The 17,747-nt window shown below is 36.6% G+C and overlaps 1 protein-coding gene across 10 annotated transcripts; it reads left to right on the top strand.

The window, feature by feature from the left end:
- The first annotated feature begins 5,235 nt into the window (after positions 1–5,235).
- Positions 5,236–15,196, top strand: LOC107832206 (pentatricopeptide repeat-containing protein At2g01390-like). Of its 10 annotated transcripts, none has more exons than XM_075239666.1 (8): positions 5,256–5,559; positions 6,380–6,574; positions 6,672–6,760; positions 7,208–7,316; positions 9,336–10,221; positions 12,373–13,884; positions 13,997–14,155; positions 14,258–15,196. In XM_075239666.1, exons 5-6 carry the CDS (start codon positions 9,450–9,452, stop codon positions 13,374–13,376), a joined length of 1,776 nt encoding a protein of 591 aa, XP_075095767.1. In that variant the 5' UTR covers positions 5,256–5,559; positions 6,380–6,574; positions 6,672–6,760; positions 7,208–7,316; positions 9,336–9,449; the 3' UTR covers positions 13,377–13,884; positions 13,997–14,155; positions 14,258–15,196. The 10 variants fall into 10 exon arrangements, with proteins under 10 accessions (XP_075095759.1, XP_075095764.1, XP_075095766.1 ...); XM_075239667.1 differs by having other exon boundaries at positions 5,258–5,559; positions 13,994–14,155; XM_075239659.1 differs by having other exon boundaries at positions 5,243–5,559; positions 7,217–7,316; positions 13,997–15,196.
- Positions 15,197–17,747: the final 2,551 nt, after the last annotated feature.

Raw genomic sequence — 17,747 nt, 5'->3', positions numbered from 1 at the left:
GGATTTTGATATCACCATTCTCTTTCATCCAGGAAGGCCAATATAGTGGCCAATGCCTTGAGTCGTAAGGCGGAGAGTTTGGGCAGCTTAGCATATTTATCGGTAGCAGAGAGGCCTTTAGCCTTGGATGTTCATGCCTTGGCCAATCAATTTGTTAGATTGGATATTTCTGAGCCGAGCCGAGTTTTGGCTTGTGTGATTTCCCAGTCTTCTCTGTATGATCGTATCAGGGAGCGTCAGTACGATGACCCACATCTACTTGTTCTTAAGGACACAATTCAGCACAGTGATGCCAAGGAAGTCACTATTGGTGATGACGATGTATTACGGATGCAGGGCAGGCTATGTGTGCCTAATGTAGATGGTTTGCGTGAGTTGATTCTCCAGGAGGCTCACAGTTCGCGGTACTCCATTCATCCGAGAGCTGCAAAGATGTATCAGGACTTGAGGTAGCACTATTGGTGGAGGCGGATGAAGAAATACATAGTGGAGTATGTAGCTCGGTGTCTAAATTGTCAACACGTGAAATATGAGCATCATCGACCAAGTGGATTGCTTCAGAAGTTAGAGATTCCAGAATGGAAATGGGAGCGGATCACTATAGATTTCGTTGTTGGACTTCCACGGACTCAACGGAAGTTTGATGCAGTTTGGGTGATTGTGGATAGACTGACCAAGTCAACTCATTTCATTCCTGTGATGACTACCTATTCTTCCGAGCAGTTGGCTCAAGTCTATATTCGCGAGATTATCAGACTTCACGGCGTACCGGTATCTATCATCTCTGACCGGAGTATGCAGTTTACACCACAGTTCTGGAGGGCAGTACAACGTGAGTTAGGTACTCGGGTAGAGTTGAGTATAATATTTCACCCTCAGACGGACGGGCAGTCCGAACGCACTATTTAGATATTGGAGGATATGCTTCGTGCGTGTGTGATAGATTTTGGGGTTGCTTGGGATAAGTTCTTACCACTTGCAAAGTTTTCTTACAACAACAGTTATCAAGGCCTTGTATGGTAGGCGGTGTCGATTTCTAGTGGGCTGGTTCGAACCGGGCGAAGCTAGGCTATTGGGTACAGACTTGGTTCAGGATTCCTTGGAAAAGGTTAAATTGATTCAGGATCGACTTCGTACAACCCAATCTAGACAGAAGAGTTATACGGATAGAAAGGTTCGTGATGTTGCATTCATGGTTGGTGAGAGGGTCCTGCTCCGGGTTTCGCCTATGAAGAGTGTGATGAGAATCGCGAAGAAGGGCAAGTTGAGCCCTAGGTATATTGGGCCTTTTGAGATTCTTGAGAGAGTTGGAGAGGTGGCTTACAGACCTGGACTACCACCTAGTCTCTCTGCAGTTCATCCGATATTCCATGTTTTTATGTTTCGGAAATATCACGGCGATCCGTCTCATGTGTTAGACTTCAGTTCGGTTCAGTTGGACAAGGATCTATCTTATGCCGAGGAACAAGTGGCTATTTTAGATAGGCAGGTTTGAAAGTTGAGGTCAAAGAACATTGCTTCCGTGAAGGTTCAGTGGAGGGGTCAACCGGTCGAGGAGGCGACTTGGGAGACCGCACATAATATGCGCAACTGTTATCCTCATCTTTTCACCACTCCAAGTATAATTCTAAACCCGTTCAAGGACGAACGTTTGTTTAAGAGATGGAAAATATAATGACCCAATCGGTCATTTTGACTTTTAAAATCCTGTTCCCCTAAATAAAACTCTCCGTATGTGCTTTTATAAATTATGACTTGCGAGGATAGTTGGTTCGGGATTTGGAAGTGTTCGGGTTGAAATCGGAACACTTGGTTCCTTAAGTTGGCATTAAAATGCTAAGTTTGACTTCGGTCAATATTTTGAGAAAACGATCCCGAAATAGAATTTTGATGATTTCAATTGCTTCGTATGGTGATTTTGGACTTAGGAGCATGTTCAGAATTTTATTTGGAAGTCCGTAGTTAAATTAGGCTTGAAATGGCTAAAATAGAAATTTAAGTTTGGAAGTTTGACCGGGGAGTTGACTTTTTGATACCGGAGTCGGAATCCAGTTTTGAAAATTTTTATAGCTCCGTTATGTCATTTATGACTTGCATGCAAAATTTGAGGTCAATCGGACTTGATTTGATAGGTTCTGGCGTCGTTTGTAGAAATTAAAAGTTTCAAAGTTTATTAGGCTTGAATCTATGTGTGATTCGTGTTTTAATTGTTGTTGGATATGATTTGAAGATTCGACTAAGTCCGTATAATATTTTAGGACTTGTTGGTATATTTGGTTGAGGTCCCAAAGGGCTTGGGTGAGTTTCGGATGCCTAACAGATCATTTTTGGACTTGGCTTGATAGCTGGAGTTCTGGTTTCCTTCTACGCGATCGCGTGAGAAGGTATGCAATCACGTAGGTTTAATTGAGGGCTGCTGAGTTTTGTGCTTCGCGATCGCATGAAGCAAGATGCGATCGCGTAGCTTTGATATTTTGTGACTCGCGAACGCGTGAAGCAGGTCGCGTTTGCGTAGAGTAACAGAGCAGAAGTGGAGGTCACGCGTTTGCTCTATGCGATCGCGTGTAGAGGGCTGCGATCACGTAGAGCTGGGAACTCTGTGCTTTGCGATCGCGTGAGGATATACGCGATCACGTAGAGTTATTTATGGGCAATAAAAACTTGTGCTTCGCGATCGCGTGCCTTTGGCCGTGATCGCATAGAAGGAAAAGCCTGGGCAGAAAGTTTAAGAATCGTCCCATTTTCTATTTTTAACGATATGGAGCTCGAATTGAGGCGAGTTTTGGGAGATTTTCAGAGAAAATATCGGGGTAAGTGTTCTTAACTCAATTTTGGTTAGATTACCAAATCCATCACTGTTTTTATCAGTTAATTGGTGATTTAAGTTGGAAAATTTTGAAAACCCTCTTGGATAGATTTGAGTATTTGAGGGTCGAATTGTTATTAGAATTTAGTCCTTTTGGTATGGTTAGACTCGTGGTTGAACGAGCGTTCATATTTCGTAACTTTCACCGGATTCCGAGACGTGGGCCCCACAAGCAATTTTTGAGTTAATTTCGGATTTTATTAAAAAATTTAGTATTTTCTTATGGAATTGATTCTATAATTTTTGTTGACTGTGTCGAATTAATTATGACTAGATACAAGTCGATCGGAGTCGAAAAATCAAGGAAAAAGCATACTACTTGGTTAAATTGGAGCAAGTCGAGGTAAGTGACTTGTCTAACCTTGTGTGGGGAAAATTTTTCCTAAGATTGGTATTGAAGTGATAAATTAAAATATGTTAAAAGTCGTGTACACAAGGTGACGAGTGTATACACGGGCTAAATATGAAAGATTATATTTTTAAATTGCGTAGATCACTGTTGCATAGTAATTAAATTATTAAATCTTGTTATATTCTCCATCATTGATTTGATTTATATACTTTAAATTTTTTTGACCTTCTCCTGCTAATTGTTTTTACCTGTTAGCTGAAACTTGATTTCTTTTATTCGGTGTATTAATTAAATGTGAAATTTTTTTAATTTCAAATATTATTAAAAATGACGTATTTTACATTTAAAAATTTGATATTTAAAATAAGTAGTAAATTTGTGAATTATTATATTTGCTGAATATTTTGTAAGATTTTCGTACTAATTGTGATGGAGTTGTGAGCTCTTTATTGTGAAAACATATTATCATGAATTATTTTGGCATGAGCCGTGAGCTCTTTATTATGGAAAAATATTGTTGTTGATTTATTTTGGCAAATTGAAATATTTGGGCACTTGAGGTACAAATTGTGATATATTGTGATATTGATACGCATGCGGTGGTATAAGGTTTGCATGTTGAAACGCATGCGGTGAGATAAGGGTGGATTGATACGCGTGGCTAGTAGGGGAAACTACTAGAAGTCATGCGGTGTGATAAGGATGGCTAAAACGCGAGATGCTATTTCGAAAAAATATTTTCTTTAAAATAAATTGTGAAGGCTCCCGCGGTGGTATAAGAAAATGAGATATTATGATTTTATTTATGATTTGGGACTACGAGGCGGTACCTCGGGAGTGCCCTTGTTGATATTGATTTATGGCCGCAGTTACCTTTGATTATTGTTGTGATTTTTCTTAAAGTTGAAAATAAATTCTGCTTTGTTTTCGCGAGGTATTAATTGCCATTATTTGGTGTAATTAAATGGCGACATACTATTTGACTCATTTCCATTGTCATTTTATCTTATTATATTGTTAAATATTTTACCATGCCATTATTTATTTTTCTAGTAGGGCCTGACGTGACCTCATCACTACTCTACCGAGGTTAGGCTTGGCACTTACTGGGTACCGCTGTGGTGTACTCATACTATGCTTCTGTGTATCTTTTTGTGCAGATCGAGGTACATCTTACAAGCTCAGACATAAGTGAGTTACTGGTATACGGAGACTTCGAGGTATATCTTCTAGCGTCCGCAGACTCCGGAGTCCCCTTCTATCATCATCATGTTGTTTCCTTATTTTCTTTAGACCTTGATATATTGAGACATTGAGGATAAATTATTAGAAGGTTGTGACTTATTTCTACCGAATTTGGAGAGTTGTAAATTATTTGATTTGTAGTTTATTTATTTCAGATATCTATTATTATTCCGCATTGATAGGCTTACCTAGTCTTAGAGACTAGGTGCCATCACGACCTCATACTAAGGAAATTTGGGGTCGTGACAATTTTGGATTCTAGAAAATACAATCCGAATCCGATCCGAATTAATATCGGATCGGATCGGATCGGATTTTAAAGTTTGGATCAGATCGAATTTTCGAATTTCGGATCGGATTATTATGCCTCAAAGTTGCAAACTCATATGTATATTTTCTTTGTAAAAGAAGCAATACAGTAAGAAAAATTTATGTTTCTGCAATTATGAGAGTAGTATGGTGCCAATATAGCTAAATCCATCAATTGTAAAGGTAATAACTTGGAGAAAAGCATAAAGGAAGTACTAATTATTCGAAATTAAACTTTAGTATTTATACATGCCCTAATAATTTTGGATTTCGGATCGGATCAGATCGGATCATATTAAAATTATACCAATCCGAATCCGATCTGAAATCCGAAATTTTAATAAATACAATTCGAAATCCCATTCAATCCGAAATTCGAAATTGAACGGATTCGGATTTCGGATAACCGATCCAAATGAACATGAGCCAAAACATTAATAGGAAGGTCATATTTAGCTGAATAGGTGGATGAGGGCTAATTTTAGACCAAATGTGATAGTTCCTTTTCCGTTTACCTTGTTCAAACTTCTCAGACTCGTGTAAAAACCCACTGCACCAATCAACCAGGGTTCTGTCAGTAGACAGTAGTGTACAGACTCTGATTTTCCAGAGATCCTTGAACTGAGGGTTGGAACGCAGAAGTGTTGAGGTTAGGGCTCCGTTGAGCTATAGAAAAATTTCTTTCAGAGAGCGTTGATCGCTACCGGAGCTTGGTTTGCCTTCGCCTCTGAAAGCAAGTCGCGGCGTTGCCTTCTCAGTCCCGTCGCCGGCGACCGAAAGAGAACAGGTGAAGTAGTAAATTTTAGTTGAGTGCTTTCGGTTTTCTAAAATTACCTTGTTAATAACAATTTTCTGTGCTGTTTTATTGCTGGAAAAATTGGAATTTGGAAATTATCAAATCTGGTAGTGTATCGATTCGAAGTTAGTCAATGTAAAATATAGCTACTAATTTGATTGTTACTAACCATTTAGAGAGTTGGTAAGTTCTTTATATCTCTCTCGAGTATAAATTCAATGAATTTGAATTGTGATTATTGAACTTTACTGTGTTATTTCTATTTGTGAGTTGTTGAAATTAAGTTGGTTTACTCTGTAAGTTTTAAATTGAATGAGATTTATTTGTGAGTTGTGAATTCATTTTTGAGTTTTGAATTTTAAGAAATTTATTTATGGGCTGTAAATTTAAGGAAATTCATTTCTGAGTTGTGAACACATTTGTGGATTGAATAGAAAGAAAATCTATTTGAAAGCATAACTAATAATGCGACCATCGATGATTTTCAAAGCATGAAAACTCAAAGAAGTTTTATGTTTTAGAATGACTAATGACTGATCAAATAAAAAAATCAGGAGTTACATTTCAGATTTATAATAATTTCGATTCAATTTGCAAATACATATTTTTATTTGATACTAACTCAAAAATCACTGCTCAAGTCTCGTTACAAATCTAAACTCATCAGTGTAATTTGTACTTTGATTTCTCGTGAGAGTAAGAAAAACTTATGAATTTGACTATTTTATTAAAATGCTGTAGCTTGATTACTTTGGTTACGAGCAGTGAGTATTACTTTGTTGTAATAACTACTTTATGGTCATATTATTAGAGGTCGTACCAGTTGAAATGGTGCAACTTCAGTTCTGTAAGGAACTAAGAAGAATGGGGTGAAGGGAGTTAGAAAGGATTGTCAATTGTGGTGGCCTAAGTTGCTCGGACTCGGGTGCGGGTGTCCGATACAGGTGCGGATCTAGAGGCCAGATCCTTCATGATCTAAATTTTAAATTCGGGAGTACGGATCGAGGTACAGATAGGATTCGGCTAAAATTAATTCAAATAGTTAAAAATAGAGTTATAAAAATATGTCTAACTTATGAGACATTATGTGGAAAACTTACAAGGTATTTCGAGAAGGAGAAAATATTGAACAAGAGGAGAATCCGAAAGGAGATAAAAGGAAAAGGACTGACATAGAAATTCTATATACAAGGTATTCCATTTTCTGCAATATCACCCTAGCTTTTGTTTTGTTTTAAAAACATTGTATCTGTCCCGAATTTCTCCGTTGATTTTAGTCAAAGTACTAAAAATCGGTTGATCAGATCCGATACGGATCCCACCCCCACCTCTACACCCACGTCGTGTCGACACGGGTGCGGCACCGAAAGTGAAGAGTCTGAGCAACTTAGATGGTGGCTAAGCAATTTAGATATGTATGCTCGGCATTCCAAGAAAATGACATAATAGATGATGCCAACACAAAATTAAAAAATGATAATTGAAATGGAGAAGATCATTGGACTGAAATGAACTTAAATGGAGCGACATGGATAGTAAGAATTCATATAATTGGTCCCTACTTGCTTGAGTTTGAGGCGTAGTAGTAATATTTGTTGTAGTTGAAATGGAGAAGACATCTAACAATGTGAAAGGCAAGTTCTTTCAGAGAGCGTTGAGCGCTGCCGGAGCTTGGTTTGCCGTCGCCGTTGAAAGCAAGTCGCGGCATTGCCTTCCCAGTCCTGTCATCGGCGACCGAAAGAGAACAGGTGAAGTAGTAAATTTTATTTGAATGCTTTCGGTTTTCTAAAATTACCTTGTTAATAACAATTTTCTGTGCTATTTTATTGCTGGAAAAATTGGAATTTGGAAATTATCAAGTCTGGTAGTGTATCGATTCGAAGTTAGTCAATGTAAAATATCGCTAGTAATTTGATTGTTACAAAATATCTTGAGAGTTGGTCAGTTCTTTATATCTCTCTCGATAGTAAATTCAATGAATTTGAATTGTGATTTCTGAACTTTACTGTATTATTTCTATTTGTGAGTTGTTGAAATTAAGGTGGCTTAATTTGTAAGTTTTTAGTTGAGTGAGATTTATTTGTGAGCTGTGAATTATTTTTGAGTTGTAATTTAAGAAATCTATTTATGAGTTGTAAATTGAAGGAAATTCATTTCTGAGTTGTGAATACATTGAAAGCATAATTAATAATGCGACCATTGATGATTTTCAAAACATGAGAAGTCAAAGAATTTTTATGTTTTAGAATGATTAATGAGTGCATCATCAAATAAAAAATCAGGAGTTGCATTTCAGATTAATCATAATTCCGATTCAATTTGCAAATAAGATATTTTTATTTGATACTAATTCAAATATCACAGCCCAAGTCTCGTTACAAATCTAAGCTCATCAATTTAATTTATAGTTTGATTTCTCGTGAGAGTAAGAAAAACTTATGAATGTGACTATTTCATTAAAATGTTGTAGCTTGATTACGTTTGTTTCGAGCAGCGAGTATTACTTTGTTGTAATAACTACTTTATGGTCATATTATTAGAGGTCGTACCAGTTGAAATGGTGCAACTTTAGTTCCGTAAGAACTAAGAAGAATGGGGTGAAGTGAGTCAGAAAGGATTGTCAATTGTGGCGGCTAATCAATTTAGATATGTATGCTCTGGCATTCCAAGAAAATGACATAATAGATGAAGCCAACACAGAAATAGAAAATGATAATTGAAATGGAGAAGATCATTGGACTGAGATGAGCTTAAATGGAGCGACATGGATAGTAAGAATTTATATAATTGACCCCTACTTGCCTGAGTTTGAGGTGTAGTAGTAGTAGTAGTAGTATTTGTTGTAGTTGAAATGGAGAAGATGTCTAACAATGTGAAAGGCAAGTTCTTTTCATTAAAAAAATGTGTAGGCAAGTCTATAGAAAGAGATCACGACTTCGAGCCGTGGAAGCAGCCACTAATGCTTGCATTAGGGTATGTTGTCTACATCACACCCTCGGGGGTGCGGTCTACATCACACCCTCGGGGGTGCGGCCCTTCCATGGACCCTGTGTGAACGCGTGATGCTTTGTGCATTGGGCTGCCCTTTTTTTAGGCAAGTCTATAGAAAGGTTGTGAGACCATCAATATTTTGCAGGTGCGAATGCTGGGGCCTCTAAGTCCAACATACTTCAAGATGATTATCATAGATATGTGGATAGATATGTGGATGTCAAGATGGATGTACGATTATTCAAAGATAGATTGTAAATGAGCAAATTCAATAGAGGGTGTAGCCAGCAGACATTGAAGAAAAATCGGGAGAGATTGCTTGAGGTGTAGATGGACTATCTTTTTAAACCTCCAATTGCACTATTTCGGACACTATGATGATAGGAGGTGCTAAAAGGAATCATTTTGGAATTAGTTAAGAATAGAAGAACACAGAGGAAACAAACGATCTATATAGGTATACCAACTAGATAGAATAACGGATTAGTTGTTATTGTTACACTTACATTAGGTCCCGTGTTTGCTAGTAATATTTTTCTAATAACTGATAGATCCCACAGGGCTAGTGGCACATAGTTCAAAACTGGATGGATGATGGGCTAGCCCCTCTACCGTCCTCCACTTAAATGCATCCTGCTCATGTTGAATGCACCATGTATTTGAATTCTTCTAGGAATTTGTTGAATTATAATTAAGGCTTCAATTCGGTCGGAGAAAAGAAACTAGAAATATTTTCTTTCATGTAAGTAATTTGTTTTATCTATGTCATTTGGCAGTTGGAATGCTTCAAATCAAGTCCTCAAATCGCAGGTTAGAATGCTTTTGTACTTTGTAGTCTGGAGTCACACAAGTCAAAGCTCACTCCGTCAAGTCACAGTTGGACCCAAACAATGTTTGCTACTCTTGCTGCCAATCGGTTCTTCAAAAAGCTCCAGCCTTTTCTGTGCTTCTCTATCAGTAGCCGTTCTTGGTTTAGCAGAAGTATTAGTAACCATGTACATTCCTTCACGCAATCCAAACAGAGGAGATCTGTCGGACAAGGTAATCGACCTGTGAGCAAGTCTACCAGATCTATTCAGAAACAAGAAGTAGATCTCCCTAAAGTTTTCATGAGGGATACAATTACAAGAATATCACATATACTGAGATTTTCAACTTGGGATTCTGCTCAAGAGCAGTTGATGGAGCTTTCCATAAAATGGGATTCCTACACAGTTAATCAAGTTCTCAAGACTCATCCCCCTATGGAGAAAGCCTGGTTGTTTTTCAATTGGACCTCTAAGTTGAAAGGGTTTAAGCATGACCACTTTACCTACACGACTATGTTGGATATTTTTGGGGAAGCTGGGAGGATTTCATCCATGAACTATATTTTTAAGCAGATGCAAGACAAAGGAATCAAGATAGATGCAGTGACCTATACATCCCTTCTTCACTGGCTTTCCAACCATGGGGACATTGATGGGTCGATTAAATTGTGGCAGGAGATGAAAGATAAAGGATGTGTTCCTAATGTTATTTCCTACACTGCATACATGAAAGTTTTATTTGATCACAATCTTGTTAAGGAAGGAGCCAAGATATACAAGGAGATGCTTCAATCTGGTTGTTCTCCCAACTGTCACACATATACTGTCCTCATGGAGCATCTTGCTGGTTCTGGTGAGAGCGATTTGCTTGTTCTTTTTGTTATCTTTGGGGACTTTGAAGTAGCTCAAGTAGTGTACTTAAGGAAGAGCCAGCTCAAACCTTTTCTTACCTCCCAGACTGCTTAGACTCCCTCCATTTGAATTTATGCCTCTAATTTTCCTTTTTAGTATGTTTAAAAAAGAATATCACCTTTAAATTTTAGTAAGTATTTAATTCCAACATTCCCTTTTTACCCTTAATGACTTCCTTATAGGAATGACATGGTATGTTTAGGACCACAAGATTCAAAGGATATCTTTGATATGTTATATATACCTTGAGTTTAAGATCACAAGATCCAAAAGTCTTCTATGTATTCTCAAAATTCGTGCCCTGGCAAACTAAGACACAAAATGAAGATGAGGAAACATAGTTAACAAAGTTATGCAAGATCACTTTTTGGGAAGACGACATTTATGTTTGGTTTTATCAAGCTTGTGCAGAATTAAGTTTATCCAACCTTTCTATTAGTTGTGGAGTAGTTGGTTTCTCTAAAGCCTATATACATGGACTGCCCATGGGTATATCAGTCTGACCCGGGTACGTCAATGCATAGGAAGGATCCACATAACATAGTCTAAAACTACTCTGATATCCTCCTTGAGCTAGAGGGGATGGAGAACTAGTCCCAGTTTGGAACCATGGTGTGAACTGATATGTTGGGCAATGTGTTGCAAGATGTTGCTGTTTGAGTAGTGTTGGTATGCAATCAGTGACAAACTTTCTTTTCTCAGCTTCTCTAGGAAGAATTTTTTTGGTCTGTGTATTTCTTGAATTTCTTGTTTCTACTTGGTCGGAGGATGGGAGCTTCTGTTAGGAGAGTGGTGCTTAGGGTATCATTGTTTGAGAGTGCTAGACGTCTAAGAGAAGCGCTGATACCAGAATGTAGGTTGGCCGTGTAATCTTAGTTGCAGCTGAAGAGGCTAAAAGCCCAGTCAATACATAGTAGACTTGGAGATGTTATAGAAATCCAATAAACATTTACACATCAAAGGTATACATTCCAATTAGTTCAAAAATGTCTGATAATGGACAACCAGCTGATTGCATCATCAAAGCACTATCTGTTGAGAAAGTCACAAGGCAACAGAATATGTTTCACAGACTGCTGAGTTTGCTTTTTTGTTGTTCGAATGTGCAATTAAGCGAGCCCTCTAGACTTTTTCATATAAAAGTAGGGCTAAGATTTTCTTGTCAAGCATTTTTGGCTTTCTAAAATATGCCTATTGCTTCTAAAAGACCTTCGTCTGTGCCTAGGAAATAATGCAAACACTCCATGGTAAAAGAGTTGATTGGCTTCAAACTAGTAGGATATAACATATTGTCATATGACGAGGATGTTGGTCGACCAATATTTCTAATTCAAACTAGTAGGATATAACATATGACAATATGGCGGGGATGTTGGTCTGACTAATATTTCTAGTCTAAGTGTTTGATGATTTTAACTGATGGTGACAAATTTGTTTTCGCGTTTTCTTTTATACTTTTCCTCTTATATAAAGGAAGCTAATTATAATTCCAACTCACCAAAAAAAGAAAAGAAAAGAAAAAAGAGAAGCTGATAGTAATTCTAACAAGTTGCAAATTTTGATTTCAAATTCTGAACACATTCATCCGGTCATTGTGCAACTCAGCATTACCGACTATGCCAATCGTTGTGGTGGATGTAATTGTTTCACTTCAACAACAACAACAACATACCCAGTATTATCCCATACCGTGGGGCTGATTGTTTCACTTCAACAACAACTGATTGTTTCACTTCCTAGCATAAAATTTAGTTGTCTGCGCATAAGATTCCTTTATATCACACCATTTTATTTGGATAGGTAGTCTGGAAAACCATATCCTTTTATGAGACTATGCAGGAATTTAATTTTAAAGACCATATAATGCCAATATCTAAAACTGTAGTTTCCACAATTTTGACTCATTAGAAAATTTGCTAAAAAGACAGAAAGATAATAATTTCGACTCCAAGTTGTCTTAGCTCTCTATAAAATATGTGATTATGATCTTGAATTAGATTATTGTCACTTCGAATTCATGCGTTGATAGCTATATTATGACTGCTTAGCTATTAAGAATCTTATTTTTACATGTACCGCAACTGGTTTTCAGGAAAATTTGATAGAGTTCTCGAGATTTTCAGTAAAATGCAAGATGCAGGGGTTCAACCAGATAAAGCTGCATGCAACATTTTAGTGGAAAAATGCTGCAATGCTGGGGAAACGCAAGCAATGATGAAAATTCTTCACTACATGAAGGAGAAGTTTCTTGTTCTGCGTTATTCTATCTATAAAGAGGCTCTTCACACGTTGAAGATAGCTGGGGTGAGTGATCGGCTACTCAGGGATGTCAACCGTCATCTGTCCTCAGAAAAGTTCAACCATGATCAGATTGACAGATCAGATGGAACCACTGAAAGTACTTGTCTCACTTTGGATGATAAGATGATTTTGTACTTATTGAATAAGCAAAGTCTTCTTGCTGTTGATTACTTACTAGATAGCTTGATGAGTAAGCGTCTCAAATTGGATTCTGGAATAGTGTCAACTATAGTTGAGGTAAACTGTAACTGTGGTAGAGTAAATGGTGCTTTTTTGGCCTTCGAGTTCAGTGTGAAATTGGGCATAACCATTGAAAGAATTATGTATCTCGCCTTGGTTGGCGAACTTATTAGAACAAGTTCACTTTCAAGGGTTGTTGACATTGTTGAAGCAGTGGTCGGGGCAGGACTATCATTAGGGTCAGAACTAACTGCTCTTCTGATACATCGGCTTGGCTGCACTAGAGAGCCGACTTCTGCGGAAAAGTTATTTAGCATCTTACCTGATCAGCAGAAGAGTACTGCTGTATATACTGCTTTAATAAACAGCTACTTCACTTGTGGGAATGCGGAGAAAGGACTTGAAGTATTTGAGACCATGAGAAAGCAAGGGATAAATGTGGCATTAAGTACTTACTGTGTCCTACTGAATGGTCTTGAAAGAAATGGCTTATTTGATAAAGTACAATCTTATAGGAAAGAAAAGATGAGATTTAAATCTGAAATCTGCAGTCGAGAAATGTCTCTGGAAGAAAGAGTGTGTGATCTTCTTTTTGCTGGAAACTTAGTCGGTTGAGACAGCCTCTCTACGTTCACAAGATAGGGGTAAGGTCTGCATACGCACTACTCTCTCCAGACAACACTTGTGGGATTACACTGGGATTATTGTTGTTGTTAGTCGATTGTGACACAGGTCTCTAGACACTTTCCTTGAATGATTGGAGTATCTGGTTGACAAATTAGCCATTGTTTATAGCTTGAGTTGTTTTGGCTTTGCAGAAGTTAGCAAACACAAAGAAGTGTAAGCTTTTGCTTTCTATTGCATGGCCTAATTTGTCTACAGAAATGAGGTGTGCTCAAGAGAATATGCAGGAGAATTATCGCAGCTTATAGAAGACCACATGCTGAAATAAAACTTGGGAGTGGATAATCTCTTGTGAATCACACTTATACAGGGAGTTCTTTCCCTTTCATTTGGAAAACCATGTTTAGGAGTTAGGACCTTCTTATATCACCCAAGCTATTTGGCTAACTAAAGGAAAATATTTCTGGCCGTTTGTAATGAGGACATAACTAATCTGCAGGTACAACATTTTAAGCACTTTTCAGTTCTATTCTTTTGTTAGCTGACATTCTTGATAGAAGTTTCATAAAAAAGTTACTCATTTTTTTTTCATATTCTAAAATGTCTAGCAGGTCGTCGAAACAGTCGATGGAGAATTCCTGTTTTCCTGGATGGTGGAATCTGCCATGGGTCTACTTTCTTCAAAGCATTTGCTCATTACAGAAGCCAAAAGTAGAACCATTACATTTTGAGGTAGCAAAGGAAGAAAAATCCACCGCGAAAGTCATTTGGTACCTAGATTTTTTTTTAATCGGACATCCCTGTCTCATTGATCGGCCCTTACAACTGAATGCAAATGAAAGTTTCTTCTGTGGCCATTTTGCTCCACACAGATTGAGGCATGATTTGTGTCAGACCTAAGTAGGAATTCTTTGCAGCCTAGAATTCTTTCAGTGGAGATGCTCAGAGGTAACCCTTGTGCTTTATTTACAATTACACATTGGAACGCCAGTAGCGTTTCCATTAGCTGTTGAATGGAACACTGGTGTGGAGTAAGTAATTGTTACTTCATATGTTTCACGACGAGTTGAACTGTCTTTTCAGTGATTCTCATTCTAAGGAGATGGTGCTACCACATCTCCTTGGAATTCTCCTTGTATAGCACCTCGGTTAAAAGCTGATCTTGAATCTTTGTGCAATGAGAATCCACTCGTGCCAAGTTCGTTTAAGATTGCCAGTAAGCCATACTAATTATGGTCTTCAGTTTCTTGCTGAAGAACCGTCTATATTAAAGTTAAACGTTGCTTTTGTATCAGTTCTGGTTTGAGAATGAATGACATATAGGCACTTGAACTGGAAACAGAAGCAGATGGTCTTGTTCAATGAGCAACTCACGTCATATTTGAGTACTGGATTAAAAAGCGTGGGATAAAACAAAGGAGGGAAGGAAAATGAAGGTCATTTTAGATATTTCTTTAATCAATTCTTGAGGTTGGAAGAGGAGCTTTGGAGCAACGGTAAAGTTGTCTCCGTGTGACCTATAGGTCACGAATTCGAGTTGTGGAAGCAGCCACTAATGCCTATATCAGGGTAGGCTGTTTATATCATACTCCTTGGGGTGCGGTTCTTCCTAGGATCCTAATGCGGAATGCTTTGTGTACCGAGCTGTTCTTTTTTTGGGGTCGGAAGAGAGCTTTTTATGCTGAGCTATCCCACCACTATATTATCTTTTGGTGAATTCAATCCATATACACTGACACTGTAATTAATTTTGACTCTCTGAGTATATTTTTGACCAATGATATTAAGTTACTTGCCTTATTTACCCCAAATGATCGAAGGAATAGTTTTGGGACATGGAGGCCCAAATTTGTAATAACATTTTTCTGGACTCTAGAGATCTTCTCAGAATCATCTTGTCAAGCTCAAGACCATTTGGTATGGCAAAACTACTACTAAGAAAATTGTCCAACGATTTAAGAATATTTCGATCAAAACTCCATTGTTTTGACCTCTTCTGAATCAAACAGTACAGAGTAATTATTTATTTCGTGTTAGTTGGAAAACGTAATTAGGTGACTCAACTTCAAGATGGAATTTGTCGGAATAAAGCGTATTCCATCGTAAGAAACAACTTAAGGACTTGATTTCATCTTTTAACTTTTTTTTTTTTGGCTATTATACCGGGGGATCAGAAGGAGAAGCGGTGCTGTGAAAATTAAAGTCACACCCAGTGGTGACAAAATAGATAAAAGAAAATAGTTATCTACTTATATTATCCATTAAAAAATGGGTTGAATAATAAACTTTTAGAAACAGGTCAAATATGGATAAGAATCATACTATCAACTTAGAAAATGGATAACCAATGGATAACTAATGGGTTTAACTTTTATATTTGTAAAACCTCAAATTGGGAGTTCGTCAAGTTTGGGAGACTAGGAATTCTCCCAAAGCAATCATATTCAAGAAGCCATGGATAATATGGATATTCATATTTTGCCGATTAACCAATTTTTTATCTGTATTAAATACGGGTTGGGTCGGATAATTAGTTCATTTTTGCATTATTCGTTTTCGATTCGTCCCACATCCGATCCGACCCGTCCGTTTGCAACCCCTAGTCATACCTATCGTGTGGATATGGGCAGATGTAGAGTAGCGGCGCCGGGTTCATCTGAACCCATAACTTTAAGTGCTGAGCATAAATTAATGTGTAAAAATTTATTAAATGTGCAGCAAATAATAGATTGAACTCATAAATTTAAAAATATAATGAGTTCAATGCTAATATGCTTAAAAGTTTGAACCAATAAAATTTATATTTTGGATTCGCATTTGTGGCTGGAACACTCTGAGTAATACCATTGGTGGTAAAGGACTCGACTTAACTAATGTTTCATTTCTAAACTTAATTTTAAGAGAGCGTAAACGGTTTATCGATGTTTTTCATTAATAAAAATTCACTTCTTGTTGCTTCCGCTGCACAATTTGACTAAAATTTTGAGACAGACCTTTATCTATAGGCATACAGCATAGTGGACGAATTCTAAATCTTTACTCCACTTAAATAGTTTGAGCAAACAATAAAAATAGGCAATGTAAAGCTAAACTTAGCATCCGTATTATGGAAAACCCCCCAATAATGCTTGAACAAAAGCAGATAGGTATAAAGTAAAGATTTATTACCAAGTTTCGGGTTGCTCTTAAAAAAAGTATATTGTGCTTAAACTTCACATTCTTTTATCAGGTTACTAAGAAGCTCCGCTAATCTATCTATACTATTAATTATACTCCCTCAGTTCTATGTTATTTTTACGCAACAGTAATGTGCTAAACATGAAACTGAGAATTTTAAATGGCATATGAGCTACATGTATTTATTAGTGGTAATGATAAATTAACGGGTTAATTTCACTGATGGTCATTGAACTATTTTTCAATTTCACTAAAGTCATATAACTATTTTTTATCACTTAAAAGTAACTAAACTTTATTATTGTCACTTAAAAGTCATTTTGCCTCAAACTCTACCATAAATATGACATGACATTAAATTTTATGATAAAAATCTAAAAATAAATGCCACATAAGCTAATATGAGTCATACTCATTTTAGATCCATTTATCCTTTAATGTGATTTGATCCATAATCCAAATGCGTTTCGATAAAAAAAATATTAATTCCACATTAGTTTAAAATGATTATCCTATGCTATAAAGTTTTGCCTTTTCTGTCACAGCACATTCATATTATTCTATACTAAAATAATCTATACTAGAAAATTCTTATTTTGTTTGTATGCCCCATCCGAGTCATTCATAATTATTCTATACTAAAATAATCTTTGCTAGAAAATTCTTATTTTGTTTGTATGCCTCATCTGAGTCATTTTAAAATACTATTGTATACAATAGTATTTTAGCTTCAGTAGAGTTATAAAATGACTCAGATGGGGCATACAAACAAGATAAAAATTTTCTAGCATAGATTATTTTAGTATAGAATAATTATGAATGTGCTGTGACAGAAAAGATAAAATTTTGTAGTATAGGATAATCATTTTAAATTAATGTGGATTTAATATTTTTTTATCGAAACTCATTTGGATTATGGATCAAATCACATTAAAGGATAAATGGATCTAAAATGGGTATGACCTATATTAGCTTATGTGGCATTTATTTTTGGATTTTTATCATAAAATTTAATGCCATGTCATATTTATGGTAGGGTTTTGAGGCAAAATGACTTTTAAGTGACAATGATAACGTTTAGTTATTTTTAAGTGACAAAAAATAGTTATATGACTTTAGTGAAATTGAAAGATAGTTCAATGACCATCAGTGAAATTAACCCATAAATTAACATAATGATTGAAA

Source organism: Nicotiana tabacum, chromosome 19 (genome assembly GCF_000715075.1).
Source record: "Nicotiana tabacum cultivar K326 chromosome 19, ASM71507v2, whole genome shotgun sequence".
Classification (NCBI taxonomy): domain Eukaryota; kingdom Viridiplantae; phylum Streptophyta; class Magnoliopsida; order Solanales; family Solanaceae; genus Nicotiana; species Nicotiana tabacum.
Note: the sequence above shows the minus strand (reverse complement) of the source record. Positions and strands in the feature narration are given on the sequence as shown.

Coding starts and splice junctions, on each gene's coding strand:
- LOC107832206 (XM_075239658.1), top strand. CDS start 9,450: ATGTTTGCTACTCTTGCTGCCAATCGGTTCTTCAAAAAGCTCCAGCCT. Junction 10,222..12,372: donor GGAGCATCTTGCTGGTTCTG/GTGAGAGCGATT, acceptor ACTGGTTTTCAG/GAAAATTTGATAGAGTTCTC.